Source organism: Phalaenopsis equestris, unplaced genomic scaffold (genome assembly GCF_001263595.1).
Source record: "Phalaenopsis equestris unplaced genomic scaffold, ASM126359v1 Scaffold000002, whole genome shotgun sequence".
In the NCBI taxonomy this organism is placed as follows: domain Eukaryota; kingdom Viridiplantae; phylum Streptophyta; class Magnoliopsida; order Asparagales; family Orchidaceae; genus Phalaenopsis; species Phalaenopsis equestris.
The window spans coordinates 39353337-39370432 of NW_018164444.1; the positions used below are offsets into that span (position 1 = coordinate 39353337).

Genomic DNA, 17096 nt, shown 5'->3' on the forward strand with positions numbered 1-17096 from the left:
ATAATAACAGTGCAGTATGTATGTAAAACCACATATGTTTAAATATCTTAAGTTTACTGCATAAAAAGTGAATTTCGGACAGAAAATAGCTTCTATAGAGAAGACTTGGTGGTTAAAATAAAAAAATATCTCAAAAGTAAAATGCCTTGGAAAAATATAATAGACATAAATAAGATTTTATAAAATTGAAATTAAGAACAAAGATGATATATAAGTGCTAAGGGATAAAAATTACATTGATGACCATATTAAGTGTGGTTGGGATGAGAATGTTAAGATAATTATGTGCAACACTAAAAAGGAAAGATTGAGAGATGATTATATTAGATCAAGGTGGGAGTAACGCCTATTGAATATAAATTAGAGTAAATAGGCATGTATGATTTGGGCATGCAATAGGAGAAAACATACATAAATAAGGTGATTAAATAAAATTAAGCACTGCTAGAAAATAAGAAAATAACTTTACAAAAAATAAAAGGTTGTCTCATCCAACAATCAACAGCAATGATAGGGGATGAGCATTGATAAATGAGACTCCAAAGGTTAATCTTGATTCAAGACAATGATGACGGTTTCCAAGACCAATATTATATGGTAAAAATTTAACCATAATCCTGGTAAATGAACACAATTGCACAACTGGCATCTAGTAACAATTATCAAGCAGTAATCTAATTATATATCTTAGAAATATTCTTTGAAGCCAATTATTTTTCCTCACGAAGTGTGATGTAAAAGAAAGTTCAACAACAACAACAAGCTTTTATCCAACAACGCGAGGTCAGCTAAATGAAGCATTTTTCTCCATTATGTCCTATTGAGTGTCATATTTTCATTTAATTCTAATAGACTAAGATTATTTTTTATACAATATGTCCAACTTTTTTTAGGTCTTCCTCTATCTTTCTTAACATAAATTGAATCTAAACAATATACTCTCCTAGCTAAGATCATACGATGGTCGATATTTAATGTGACCAAACCGCTCTTTCTAATCTTGTCTGCAATTGGAGCTACACTCTTTAAAGGATAGATTCATTTCACATTTTGTCTCCAAGTGTCAAGCCACTCATCCACCTAAGCATTCTCATCTCGGCAACACTCAGGTCTCACCACCATCTTATAAAATTTTCCTTCAAATTTAAGCGGTAAATTTCTATCACACAATAAGCCTAATGCATTCCCCCAATTCAACCAACCAACCTAAATTCCACTAATAATATCCCATCTATATGACCATCATTTTGAACAATAGACCCGAGATATCTAAAACCTATACATCTTTTGATGATTTAATCACCCATAGTTACAACTCTGCCACTAGAGCCACTACTAGTAAAATTACATTCCAGCAAGTGGAAAAGAAAGTTATTAGGACAAAAAGAAAAGTTAAGCAAAAGGAGAAATTTAAGGAAAAAAATGGTCACAACCCTTAGATAATTTTATGTAATCGAAACAAATGAAAATCAAAATTCATACCTCATTTGACATCATTAAGAGATTAATAGAGAAAAAGTATTTAACTCTTCAATAACAGACTCTTAAACAGAAGTTCTATTGCTTCACCACATTACTTATGCTGATTTACTTCCGGAAAATGATTTGTGCGAGTTGTATTAAAGAGGCAATGAAACAAAATAAGCAAACTTGTAAAAGAAAAAAATTAGAAGAAGATACCTTTCCATTACGTCTAGCATCTTCGTAAGGGAGGTTCCGAACGACTACAATTCTCCATAATCCAACTCTTTTTGTGTTGTCGACAATACTAGAATTTTTTATGTAGGCTTCTGTTTCTTCATCGAGAAACATATAAAAGCAAATGGTTCGCTTTGAAACTTCACTAATGTTTTTTGGTTGTTGCATTACATCATAGTTTCCTGACCAGCAAGACAAATGTTATTGAAATGGATATGTAGTTTTAAAAAGAAAAACTCCAGCCAATTTAGCATACCAAATATTGCGGAGGCTACAACTACGCCATGGCATTTATCCATCTCTAGAAGATCATCATCATCAATGTCAAATCCAGTCCCTTGCCCTGGTTTCTTGCCGCCAACAAATCTGATAAAATTTACATACCATAAATTGTATATGAATGCACAACTAATGAAAAGAGTGAACAAAGGTAAACAGAGACCTAACAATAATTTAAAATTTAAAATAAAAGTATCATAGCCAAAAGTTGAATATCATGAAAAGAATGATCATACCCACAGTACACAGTCATTGATTCTTTTATATCAAAAGAATCATTTCTCTGCTTTAAAGATGGATGTCCTCCAAAAAAAGAGCCACCACTGGGCTCAGTAGAAAATGAATTTTCTTCAACAACATATGTTAAATTCTGCAAGACAGGTGACTTTGATGGCAAAGCTGGCATGTAGGACACAGCTTGCTCGACAGGAACATAACAAACATGGCATGCTAAAAAGAAAAGACAAGGAATAAGCATTTAAAACTACAAAAAAAAATAATAACTACCATCAAACACCAGACTGCAATTGAATCAAAATAGAATAGAAATCTTTCAAAAATGGTCTCCCAAAACTTACGGCGTGGACCTGGGCGCTTTCTGTCAATTTGTATAGGAGAAAAGGAAACATTCTCGCAAGGATGTGGCACAGGAAGAACGCTAGAAGATTGCATTGAAACAGAAAGGTGAGCTCCAGATGAAGAAATGTTTTCCGCATCATTATTTAATGAAGCCAAAGCGCTACCAAAAGTGTTTGGTGATTTTATGTCATAGTTCGTCCTGGTCCACACATGATCCGATGAAAAAAGATTAGTCTCCAAACCTGAAGCTGCATCATCATCTGAAGCAAAACAATTGCAAAACATAATTATCTTTTATGAGAAAATGAAAAAAATAGATTTTCTGCCACCCATGAAACAAGCAGCATCAAAGTTCAAATTCCAGCTCAGCAAAAATAGGAGTGAAAAAGAAACAATAAGAGAGATTTTAAGGGGTCGTTTGGGATCACTTTTGGTTTTCATTTTCTATTTTTTGTTTTTATTTTATTTTGTTTATGTTTTGATTTAAAACAAACATATTTGGCTATTTGATTAAAGTAAGGTTGTTTTTAAAAACTCTCAAAACACCTTAAAGTTGTTGAGTGTTTAGAAATATATGTTAATTTGTTTTTAGAAACAAAAAATAAAAAAGGAATTTACATAAACAGCACCAATTCTTATGATTTTAACTATCTCACACATAAACTCTCATTTTTCAAACCAAGCACCCAACTTATCTTTTTCACCACTCCCAATAGTGGAATCCAAATTTTCATCAATAGGTAGGGTGTTAATTTTGTAAAAAAGAGAATTTGGGTGCGAGATAGGTAAATGCATAAGAACTAGGTGTTGTGTATGTAAATTTCCGAAAATAAAACATGTAAAAACAAATTAAACAAAAGTTTTTTTGTAAAACAAAACAAAAAACAAAAACAAAAACAAAAACAAATTTGATCCCAAACAAAGCCCTCAGGATTTAGTAGACAAATTACACCCGGTAATAATTAAAAACTTAAGACAATTCAATGAGTTTGTGAGTGGATAGTTGGGTAGTGGCTAAGTAAAACACAAAATGGTCATTAAATGAACATTGATATGTACATGAATTATATAAAATTTGATCTAGAATCCATTTTACTAAAAAAAAACAATTTTGCAAGGTTAAGGTGAGATAAATAAATGATTTTTTTTAAAATTCCAGAGTTCTACATATAAAACATGTATGTTATACTATAAGAGGATGTTTGGCTAAAAAGAGGAATTAACTCAATTAAAATCAAGTAAACCCTAAAAATCTAAATTTAATAAAACTAGGGAGAGCTAAGTCCTGAAATTTGTTTGGCATGGCAGCAGCTAAATCTGGTTAAACCTGAAAACTCTTTGTTTGCCATCATCCTAAAAATTGTTTGGCATGGCAGCAACCAAATCTGGCCAACCCTGAAAACTGTTTGTTTACCTGATGATAGAGGTGGGGGTCATCATTTTTTAGTGAGAGGTGATAAGAGGAGGGCATGATGTCAACTAAATTTGGTGAAACCCAGATAACTTATTTGGTTATAATTTTTAGAGCTTAGTTTTAATTTTGAATCGATGAGGCGATTGATTCCATGCACTAAATTAATAAGTAATCTAAAAATTTAAAATATTTAACATAGATAATTTGAGAGCGATAAAGCTTGACTTGATTGCATTAATTACTTAAAATATTAAGTAAAATGAGGAATTAAGCATAATTATTGATTCATATATTTTTAAAGCTGACTAGGATGAACTGAATCATAATTACACTCCCATTTATGGTTTATTTACCAATAAAGTGCTATTAGACCAATGATAATTAATTAAATATGGAATGCACCAAATGTCAGATTGATTGTTAGCACAAAGCATATCAATGCAAATTTTGGTGTGAGATAACAAAATTTGAGATAACAAAATTGAAAGAATGATTTCCAAATAAGAATTTTGTTAACAAATTTTATGTTAAACTAAAGCATAGAAAGCTAGAACATGTGCTAGAAGCCCAAACATTATTCTAGTACCAAGGAAAAACCCACAAGCTGCGAAGAGAAGAAGAGAAAGAAGAGAAGGAAAACAAGATAGGGATCCATGTTTTCAAATTTGAGAGAGAACAAGAGAGAAGGAGAAATAAATTGCATAAATTATGGTTCTCCAAGGTTTTACCAAATTTAGTTCTCCCAATATTTATTAAATCCTAAATCAAGAACAAAAAAGGGATAAAGGGATTGCGAGGGCTACAAGATTTAATGATAAAAACAATTTTTTTCGGCAAGATTTAAGTCAAATCATGCTTAAATCTTGCAACAAAGAAGCACCTGGAAGTTTAAAATCCAATTGTCTTCCAGTACACTTGAAAAATTAACGTATTTGTGAATAATTGTTACGTGTTTGCATGATGCAGAAATAATGTATTAGTTTACTAACAGAGGAATGGGTGAGTGAGTTTACAGTTTGCAGCAAGTCGTGGACATCTGAAGCTAGACAAATAGCTTTTGTTGTCAGCCTATGACGGGAGGGGAACAATTGATAAATGCCTTTATAAAATACATCCAACAAGGAAAGTCAATTCATTTTTACATATTAATAAAAGGATGGCCAAACCATAGACAAAATTAGACAGAAGAGGAGGAGAATAAAGGCCAAACCTTTATTGAGAACGGAAATGAATGACAAGAAGACTGCAACTGACGCTATGAGGAGAAGTAGCATTCCAACCTTCCTCTTGCCACAGAGTTTGCAGATCCATTGCAGGATAACTTTCTCCTTATCTCTTGATCCGAGCGGAAGCATCTTAGGAGGTTTGCGTGCAGAGACCGAGTTCGGTTGAATCGGTAATGCGGCACCGTTATTATGTGGCTGCGGTTGCAATGATCCATAACTCTCCGTACGAAGACCCAATGACCCTCCACTCATTGATCCGAGTGGAAGCATCTTAGGAGAAGAAGAGAATTAAATTTACATGCATAACATCTATCCCCAATAAATATTAAAACAAATTTATCAAACCCTACATATTTTAAATCCAGTTTCTCCTCTGTTTTGTCTTAAATCCCAGATTGGGAGATTCGATTGGGGATTTATCTGATCCAGAGACTGTCGCGAGCGAAAGAGGAAGACAATGTTTACCTTCCTCGATGGTTTCAGGTAGGACCCCACGGAAGGAGTAGTGAGTAGGCCGTCTCTGCACGCCCGATCCCGTTGTTGCCTTCTAGTATGGCTCTAACTGCTACCATGTCGTAGGGTTCGACCACTTACCCATGGTTTTAGCCGAAACTGTGAGAGTGGGAGGAGGATCAGAGGGTTTCGGTGGACACGAGTGCCAGAGAGACGACAGATCGTCGTCTGATACGCAACCACCGTCGGGAAATATTGCATCCGGAGATGGAGTACGGACTCACCGATGAAATTTTGGCTCCTATGAAAATAAAAAATTAAAAACTCTATGTCTTAATAGATGACCCTGTCCCATCCAAACTATTGCTTCGAAAATAAAATCATTCACACCGAATAAAACCTCATTTTGATCTAACGCCATAGCATTATTCACATGCAATTTTAGTAGCTAGGTTTTGATTCTTTTGAAATCTCTCGTACAATCGGTCGTTGGTCACATAGTTGTCGCATAACTTTTCTCTCATCGGACGAAAAATATTGATGATAAATTCTGAAAATAATGGAGAGATGTTTGAAATGCATGTGAGTTTAGTTGCGCTTGAAATGTCGATATTAATTTATCTTTGTTTGATTTCTTTTGTACTCAGAATCAATGATTATTTTTTTGATGTTTTTTTTATAATATTGTGGTGGTAAAGTTATTCTTGTGGTGTTATTGAGGTATTATTGTGCAGTTATTGTTATAATATTAAGGTGTAACTGCAGTATTATTGTAGTGTTATTGAAGTGTTGATATGGTGTTATTTGAGTGGCATTGTGGCTGCTCAGCGGTGTTATTCTTGGTTGGTGTTATTATGAAATTATTATAGTATTATTGTAGAGTTATTGAGGTATTATTGTTGTGTTATTGTGGTGTTATTTGGGTAATATTGTGGCGGTTCTCTAGTGGTATTCGACTGGCGTTATTTCAGTGTTATTTTAGTGTTATTGTGGTATTTCTATGATATTATTGAGATGTTAATGGGGTGTTATTGTGGAGTTATTATGGTGTTATTTGATTGGTATTGTGGTAGTTGTGGTGGTATTCTCGACTGACGTTATTATGGTGTTATTACAGTTTTTTTATGTTATTGAAGTGTTATTGTGGTGTTATTTGAGTGGAATTGTGACGGCTCTGTGGTGTTATTCTTGACTGACATTATCATAGTGTATTTGAGATTTTTTGTGGTGTTATTGTAGTGTTATTTGAGTGGTATTACGACGGTTCTGTGATGGTATTCGACTGGTGTTATTTTAATGTTATTATGGTGTTATTGTAGTATTATTGTGTCGTTATTGAGGTGTTATTGTAGTGTTATTATGGTGTTATTTGAGTGGTATTGCGTTGATTATGTGACAATATTCTATTGTTGTTATTTCAGTCTAATTATGTTATTATTGCGGTGTTATTGTGGTATTATTTTGTTGCTATTTGAGTGGTAATGAGGTAGCTCTGTGATGAAATATTTTGAATCTAAAATATGTATTATAAATTTTATAATTCGAGTTTTTTCACAATTTAGCACTACACACTATATATTTTATGCAAGTGTATGTATCGTTCAAGTAATAACTGATTTTTGAGTGTGGAGTATTGATCCCACAAGGAAAGCTGTTATTTTAAAGACTTAAGAAAAGTTCTACCCTACTATAACGAGCCTTAGCCTGAAGGTAAAGTCAAATTAAATTGCCCTTGTAAATCTTCCAAATTATCGCTAAACCTATAGATTTACTATAAAGTTAATTTTACTAAAGATAATAAGTTGAGAAAGATCAAGTTATGAAAAATGCCCTCCCCTTGCAATGAAGTAAGTAATTTGTGTTGGAAAGAAACACTTAGAACATATATTGTAATTAATGACTAATATGAGCATTTCTTTTCTTTAGCCTCCTTCGTGTGCATAAAGAAGTTTGGTTTAACTAGGTAAGTGTTTTTGTCTATGACCCTAGAAACCTCTCCCTATTGACTACTTTTCCTTCAACCAATAACACAATGTAATTTCTACTAGATGTTCAAGCCATAACCTTCTCGAACTATTATGAATTCGCAACAGGTTTTAACATATCAATTGGCCAAATTTATAAGTAAATGAAGCTTGAAGTAAAAAATCATCACAATAATGAATAAAAACTCATTCTAAGTATTTCCACATTACCTACATATATTGTTACTCCATCACAAGAGAAAGGTAAAAATGATCTACTCACAATGCATGAAGAAAACACAACAAACCATTATCTTATAATAAAGGAAACTCATATGCAATGAGTTTACAATAAAGATAAGACAATATATTATGAAACACTTATCTTTCTCCTTGAGAAAATAAATGAAAACTCCTCCCCAAGTGACCTCATAGTGTTCCTTGCACTGCTTTATAGCAATCATTTACAATTTCCTCTTAAATCTCTTCAAGAAGATGCAGAAAAATACAAAATCTCACTTTATACTTTCCTGCACACTTAGGCTCTTTCCTTCATTTCGCCAATGATCCTCCTTCCAGTTAGAACAGCGACTCCCCAGCTCATAACCTCTAAATTCATCCATAATTGTTGCAAAAACCGCATAAGTTAGTTCTGACGCCTAGGCGCCACCTTCTCGGGTAGGCAAGGAAAATAACTGGAGCCTAGGCGACAGCCTGTGGCTCCAAGACACCATGTTCTCTATTTTTTGGACATCTATTGGCGCCTAGGCGCCCATCCTGTTGTTGCTCATTGCTCCTTTTGCTCCATTGTCGCTCCAATTTTCTTCAAATCTCCTCTTTGTTATACCTGCGACAAAAATATGAAAATATCTTCTTTTAAAGTGGAATTTCATAAAAAAGAAGTGTTAAATATAAAAGAAATCAGATGCTACAAGACATGTCAGTATTCGACTGGTGTAATTTCAATGTTATTATGATATTATTTTGGTGTCATTGAGGAATTATTATTATTTTATTTGAGTGATATTAGGCGGTTGTGGTGGTACTCTCGACTGGTGTTATTATAGTGTTATTGTGTTAATATTGAGGTGTTCTTGTGGTGTTATTGTATTATTATTTAGGTGTTATTGTGGTATTATTTGAGTAATATTGTGGCGGTTATGGTGGTATTCTCGACTGATATTACTCTGGTGTTATTGCGATATTTTTTTTGGAGTTATTATGATGTTACTGGAGTATTATTGTGGTGTCATTTTTATGTTATTGTGATGTTATTGTAATGTTATGTGATTGGTATTGTTGGAGCTATGGTGGTATTCTCGACCGACGTTATTTGCGTAGTATTGCGGCGATTATGATAATTCTCGACTGGTTTTTTTTTTTGAGAAGGTATTGAGATGTTATTTGATTGGTATTGCAGCGGCTTGATCCACCCCATTGTGTATCACTATTTTTGTGCAATCCTAATAAAGGCACCAGAAACTTGGTCTGATCCCTGGTTAATTGATTGAGTACTTAAAATTATGTATTATTACTCCATGGGATTTCTCACGTAAGTATATGTATCATTTCAGTAATATAAGGCTCTATAAGTTCGGATTATCGATCCCACTAAGAAGCGAGATAAGAAATTCATTAGGCTAAGTTCTACTCTACTACTTTCAGGTTTTAGTTTGGAATGTCATTTAAGGTGATTTTTCTAACAACTACTCCTAAATACAACCCTAAGTCTAACTTTAAACCTAACTAGACAAATTGGTTTGGTAAATTTCAAGAGGTAAAAACTACATTTCTCTTGTGATTACATAAGTGGATTGTAGGATCTAATACTTTGAATTGTTATTATGGTTAGTGATAAATAAAAGCATTCCTCTTATTTACCCTCTATCGAGTGCATAAAAAAGTTTGGTTAACCTAGTATTAATTTCTTAAACCCTAGATTACATTTATTATGATTCTAGCATGTCATCCTAGAGTCTCCAATTTATACCCTCAATTTGGCTAACCTAGTTTTAATTCATTAAATTCTATATAAAATTGGTTAGGATTCTAGTCTCTCACCCCAGAGTCCCCAATTTACACCCATCAAAGTTTATTTCCTTATCTATTTATGATGTGTTGTAGACTACTTTTTCTTCGCCTAATAGTGCAATGTGGTCCTTCCTAGTTGTTCATGTCATAGCTCTCCTGAGTCTTTATGGTAAACATATAATTTTAACAGTTCATATGACCAGTATAAAAAGTAAATGAAGCATAAAAAAAACCATCACATTAAAGCTTAAAAATCAATTTTAAAAGCATCATACACATCCTACAAATCTTACTTATTCACCACAAGAGATGGGTAAAGGAAATCTACTCACAAATCATAAAGAACACAATTAAAGACATCATCTTAAGACAAACAAATCCACTAAATATATGTTTACAATAAGTACAAGACATTAGATAACAATATACTTAGCTTTTGTTATCTGAAAAAAAGATTTAAATTCCTTCAACAAAGCCTCCTACAGTTTCTTGCAATACTAATACAATTCCCTTACAGTTTTCTCTCAAAACCCCCCCTCTCCAATCTCTCGAGAAAAGGTAAAAAACTACATTTCCTACTCATACTTATGACCTCATGGCCTTCCTGGAGAATTTCAGGACTTCGAAATTCAAAAAAGTGTTTTTCTAAACATTTGGATCCGTCAAATAACTCCCTCGGGCGTGTAGAAACAGCCCCTAGGCAATTCTAGCGACTAGGCTAAATTGAATTAAGCTTCATCTATGTATTAAAATCGCAAGAATACCACGACAATATCATGGCAAAAACACTACAATAACACCAAAATACAGTCACAATAACACCACTATAACACTACAATAACACCACAATAAAACCACAATAACATCTCAATAACACCACAATAACACTTCAATAACTACTTTAATAACAACATAATAACACCTCAATAACACAAAAATACAACTACAATAACACCACAATAACTGCCAAAATACTACTCAAATAACACCACAACAACCAACAAAGTACCACTCCAACAACATCACAATAACACAAAATATCACGATAGTAATATCTAAATAACACCACAATAAAACTACAATAACATCTCAATAACACCTTACTACAAGCAAAACACCACTCCAATAACACCACAACAACCGACAAAATATCTCTCCAATAACACTGTAACCGCCAAAGTATCACTCCAATAACATCACAATAACTACAAAATACCACGACAAGAATATATAAATAACATCACAATAATGACACTGCAATACGACCAAAATAACAGGACAATAACACCGCAATAACCGATAAAATAACACTCCAATAACATCGCAACAACCGTCAAAGTACCACTCCAATAACACCACAACAATATCTCAATAACACTGTAATACGATCAAAATAACAAGGCAATAACATCGCAACAAAAGAAAAAAAAATAACACTCCAACAACACTGTATCAATTATCATAGTACTATTTGAATAACACCAAAATATCACAACAATAACATCACAATAACACATCAATAACGTCGTAATAATATCACAATAAAACGACAATAGCACTGCAACAACCAACAAAATAACACTCCAATAATACGGCAACAACTACCAAAATAACACTCTAATAACATCAAAATACCACAACAATAACACCATAATAACATTTCAATACATCGCAGCAATAAAACCAAAATAACACGTCAATAACACCGCCACAACCAACAAAATAACACTCCAATAATACTGCAATAACGGCTAAAGTACCACTCCAATAACACCACAATAACTGTCAAAATATCACTCCAATAACACCGCAATAACCTCCAAAATACCACTCCAATAACAAAAAAATAACCGCCAAAATGCCACTCCAATAACACTGCAATAACCGCCAAAGTACCACTCTAATAACATCATAGCAGTAACTTAATAACATGACAATAACACCTAAATAACATCACAATAATACATTCATAACACCGTAATAGCCGTCAAAATGCCACTCCAATAACATCGCAATAATCGTCAAATTACCACTCCAATAACACAACAGTAACAACGCAATGACACATCAATAAACATAAAAAACACCACAATAACACTAGTTGAATGCCACCATAGAACCGCCACAATTCCACCACAATAATACAAAAATACAACAGCAATAACATAACAATAACACCACATTAACAAAAAATAGCATTATAATAACACAACAATAATACAACAATGAAACCATAATAATATCACAATACAATCAAAATGTCATCCAATAACACCAATCGGTATAAAACCACAAAATCACTTGAATAATACCATAATATGGACAAAATACAACCATAATGCTAATTAACTAAAAATTTATGGTTTATTAAAATTGGACCTTGAGAAGGCATATAACACTACTCAATGGGGTTTCATCATTAAAGTGTTGAAGGATAAAGGCTTTCAATCTGACTTTTGTGAGCTCATCATGAAATTTCTAGATCGGAACTATTATCAAGCTGTGATAAATGGAATGCAACTTAGTTTTTTAAAGGATGAAAGAGGTCTAACGCAAGGTGATCCCCTATCACCTACTCTCTTCATATTAGTCATTGAATATTTATCATGAGTATTGAAAAAGCAATTCTTTAACCATGTTGAAGGGAGATACAAAACAAAAAGTGGGGAGTTGATTTTCAATTTGGCTTATGTTGATGACTTCCTGATTTTCTGCAACATGGGGAAGAAGAACATTAGTCGAATACCATCACAGAGTTGTCACAATATCACGTAAATAAAACACAATAACACCCTAATAACACCACAATAACGTTGTAATAACATCGTAATAACACAATTCAAATAACACCACATAACCGCCACAATACCGCTCAAATAACATTACAATAACACCTTAATAACACTTAAAAAATACCACAATAACATCATAATAATATAACAATAACACTTCAATAACACCACAAAATTACCGCAATAAAATCATAATAATATCATAATAACACCGCAATAACACTTGAATAACACAATAATAATACCACATTAACATCATAATAACACTTCAAAAATACCAAAATACCATTTCAACAACACCACAATAATGTCATAATAATATCGCAATAACACATTATTAACATCGCAATAAGACATTAATAACATCACTATAATAACACAATAATACCATAAATTAATGTCGACATTTCAAACGCAGCTAGACTCACTTGCATTTCAAACTTCGCGCCATTATTTTCAGATTTCATTACCTCCATTTCAAACCTTTCATCATTATTTTCAAATTTCATCACTCCATTTCAAGCTTCTCACCATCTGTTTAGATTTCATCATCAATATTTCTCGTCCGGCGAGAGAGAGGGGCTGAGAAAATTGCTCCACGAAATCCAACCCGATGGCGTTAGAAGAAAATAGAGATTTTGTCAGTGCAAAGGGTTTTTGTTTTCGAAGCAATGGGTTGGATTAGGCTGGGAATAGAGCTTTTTCATTTTTATTCAGTGGGTCCACCATTTACATATGGCGAAATTTCATTGGAGTTCGGACGCATGGCTGCGTCTAGACTCCGAATGCAATATTTTCTCCAACCACACTATGTTCTATTCTTCAAATTTGGGAAAGAGATAGAAGGGAAAGGAAATGATCATATATAGAAAGCAACAACGCAAATGAAGATAAATAAATTTGTGCGATAAGCAAAGAAATAGAGGAATAAAATATAATTTCCAGTGTTCCAGCAAAAAAAAAAACATCCGGCTACAAAAATTTCTAAAAAATTGTTCTCCAGACAAAAATGTAGTGATCAACTAAAACGCTAAGGCAAATAGAAAGTGTTTTAAACTGGCTCTAAAACAACTTACTAGTATACAAAAGATTCGTTATAGATGAATGCATCTTTTATGGAAGTGATTACAAAGTTGTTTCAGTGATTCCAACTTATTTAGAGTTATTGAGTAAAATGAAGGTTTTTTTTTAATTTAGATATTATTTTTTATAGTTGTCCAATATAATATTAGCATATCTAATTCACTCTAATTCACAAAAAAAAAAAAAATCATAAATTTTCTAAAAACTAACAAGAAATATACATGATTAGTCTGAAAATAAGGATAAAACCACAATTTTTACTAAGTGAAATGTACATGAATTATAAATTTTGTTTTAGAAACCATTTGACTTTAAAAAAAAACATTTTTGCAAGTTAAAGATGAGATAAATAAATGATTTTTTTTAATACGAGAGTTCTACATATAAAAAATGTATGTTATACTATAGGAGGATGTTTAGCTACAATAAAGAATTTGACTAACATTTAATAAAACTAGGGAGTGCTAAATCCTGAAATTTGTTTGGCATAGCAATAACTAAATCCTGAAAATTGTTTGGGATGGCAGCACCAAAATTTGGCTAACCTTGAAAAACTGTTTGTTTACCTCGTGATGGAGGTGGGGGTCATCATTTTGTAGTGAGAGGAAATAGAGGAGGGCCTGATGTCAGCTAAATTTGGTGAAACCAAGATAGCTTATTTGGCTATTATTATCAGAATTTAAGTTTTAATTTTGAATCCATGAGGTGATTGATTCCCTGTACTAAATTAGTAAGTAATTTAAAAATTTATAATATTTAACATAGATAATTTGGGAGCAATAAAGATTTACCTGGTTGCATTAATTACTTAAAATATTAAGTAAAATGAGTAATTAAGCATGATTATTGATTCATAAGCATAGTCATTGATTCATATATTATTAAAGCTAACTAGGATAAACTGAATCATAATTACACTCCCTATTATGATTTATTTATGCACAATAAGTGTTATTAGAACAATGATAAATAATTAAACTCGGAATGCACCAAATGTCAGATTGACTGCTAGCACATAGCATATCAATGCAATTTTTGGTTTGAGAGAACAAAATTAAAAGCGTGATTTCCAAATAAGATTTTTCTTAACAAATTTGTATGTTAAACTAAAGCATTGAAAACTATAAACATGCTAGAAGCCCAAACAATAATCTAGTACCAAGACAAAACCCACAAGCAGCGAGGAGAAGAAGAGAAAAATGGGAAGGAAAACAAGATAGGGATCCATGTTTTCAATTTTGAGAGAGAGCAAAAGAGAAGTAGAAATAAATTACATAAATTATGGTTCTCCAAGGTTTTACTAAATCCTGAATCTAGAACAAAAAGGAGAGATAAAGGGATTGCAAGGGCTATAAGATTTAATGATAAAAAAAATTGTTTGGCAAGATTCAAGTCAAATCATGCTTAAATCTTGCAACCAAGAAGCACCTAGAAGTTTGAAATCCAACTATCCTCCAATAGAATTAAAAAATTAACGTATTTGTGAATGATTGTTACGTGTTTGCATAATGCATAAATAATGTAGTAGTTTACTAATAGAGGAATGGGTGAGTGAGTTTGCTGTTTGCAGCAAATCGGGGACATCTGAAGGTAGAAAATTAGCTTTTGTTGTGAGCCTATGGCGGGAGGGGAACAATTGATAAATGCCTTTATAAAATCCATCCAACAAGGAAAGACAATTCATTTTTATATATTAAAGAAAGGATGGCCAAACCATAGACAAAAATTAGACGGAAGAGGAGGAGAAGAAAGAGCAAACCTTTATTAAGAACGGAAATGAATGACAGGAAGACTGCAACTGACGCTATGAGGAGAAGTACCATTCCAACCTTCCTCTTGCCGCAGAGTTTGCAGATCCATTGCAGGATAATCTTCTCCTTATCTCTTGATCCGAATGGAAGCATCTTAGGAGGCTTGAGTGCAGAGACCGAGGTCGATTGAATTGGTAATAAATCGCTGTTATGTGGCTGCGGTTGCAATGATCCATAACTCCTCGTACGAAGACCCAATGACCCTTCACTCATTGTCCTTTCATAACCACGTATCTCTCTTTCATTTCCCCTCTTCCTTCCTCTTCACTATCATCCAATGTTGAGCCAGTAAAATGAAACTGGAAATAATCGATAGAATGTTTTGTCTTCAATATATGCCCTCTAAATGAACAATATATGGAAAAGGTAAGGAAATCTCGACGATAATGTTAAATTCGCCATCTATGCATGAATCGGAGCCATTCGCATCATCGGAACAATCAACACCGATGGTTTATCAAATCAAAAACGTAAATCCAAAGATTTTAAATTATATCCAATCAAAAAGGGAAACTCAGAAACCCATTTTCCCCGCCCTCAGAAGCATTTTGCCACTAGATCGAGCCCTTATGGACGAAGTGTGCGAGATTCAGATAACTGAGTGATGGAGGAGAGGAAGAGGGGGGGTTCTTCTTTCATGGTTGGGTTTGTGTTGTTCCGTCTATGGTGGATGGAGGGAAAAAACTTACCTCTTCTTTCTCTCTGCGGAACCGAACTTTGGAAGGGGCTTATGAGAGCAGAATCGGGGTTTTAGCGTCCATTGTCGCTTTGATTCTTTGGCCGTTGTCGGTTTTCCTGCATTAATCACGGAACCCAAAACAATATGTTTAGAATAGCTGCGCTTGAGGGAAAACATTTGCTTAAGATTTTGAGGTTATAAGGAGGGTACAAGAGGGTTATACTCATGTTATAACTTCTTGTAACATCCATGTAATATAGTGCAATTTACTTGTAACCTATAAATAAGTTTCGTGCTTCTGTTATCATATACTAAGAATTTATTAGTAGGTTACAAGTAATTTATAGAATGTTATATGGAGGTTACAAGAGGTTATAACACGGGTGAGGGACGGAAGAAATGAGGGAGGCAATTTATAAATGCATAAAGAATGTTAGGATTCATTTATGTGATTTCATTTTAACTAAAGGCCCTTTTAGGCAGCTTAAAAGTGCGGCAGCACTTTGAAAATGTCATCTCACTGTTTGTTTCTCGCGTTTGATAAGTGTTTCAAAAAACGACGTTTCCTATTTTGTATTACATGCAGACCGCAGGTATATTCCCGCGGACCGCAGGTGCATTCCCGCAATCCGCGTTCAACCTCCAACCTTTTATAAAGCTACCCTCGCAAAACAGTCCCACATCCCTAACCTTTATACGAACTCTTAGCGTCGATCTTGCCTCCGTCGATACCCGAATTTGCTCCGCAGTATGGAATGTCTTCTCCTCCCTGCACTCCTCCTTCCTCTCTCCCATTTCACCAAAAAGCTTCTTGATTTGGACGATCCATGTGTTATTTTGCGGTGAATATGGAAGTGTTTAGTGGCTAAAAACCTAGATTCAGTTGTTGAGAGCAAGTGTTGTTGTTGAAAGTGTATATCCACTTTTTATGTGAAATATTTGAAGCATCGAGATTGATTCCACACATATTTGACGTGCTGTGAATTATGCTATGGTTCTCTCTTTCTCTTTCTCTCTCCGTAATAATCTCTTATACTCTATTACTGAGTTGTTTTCTTCGTGTTAGAGTGGGAATGTGTTTGATCAG

At 33.5% G+C, this 17096-nt stretch overlaps 1 protein-coding gene across 6 annotated transcripts in view; it reads right to left on the minus strand.

Annotated features, from left to right (window-relative positions):
* LOC110022525 overlaps positions 1 to 16162 on the minus strand; it is a 39240-nt gene extending 23078 nt beyond the window's left edge. The window contains exons 1-6 of one of the 6 annotated variants that reach the window (XM_020721549.1): positions 16020 to 16162; positions 15279 to 15672; positions 2556 to 2816; positions 2214 to 2427; positions 1955 to 2064; positions 1681 to 1880 (exon numbers count right to left, since the gene is read on the minus strand). In XM_020721549.1, coding sequence (XP_020577208.1) covers positions 1681 to 1880; positions 1955 to 2064; positions 2214 to 2427; positions 2556 to 2816; positions 15279 to 15543 — 1050 coding nt within the window. In that variant the 5' untranslated portion in view covers positions 15544 to 15672; positions 16020 to 16162. Of the gene's footprint in view, positions 1 to 1680; positions 1881 to 1954; positions 2065 to 2213; positions 2428 to 2555; positions 2817 to 4983; positions 5022 to 5180; positions 6139 to 15278 lie in introns of those variants that run through there. The other 5 variants (XM_020721523.1, XM_020721531.1, XM_020721540.1 and 2 more) reach the window with 5 other exon arrangements.
* Between the last annotated feature and the right edge of the window lie 934 nt (positions 16163 to 17096).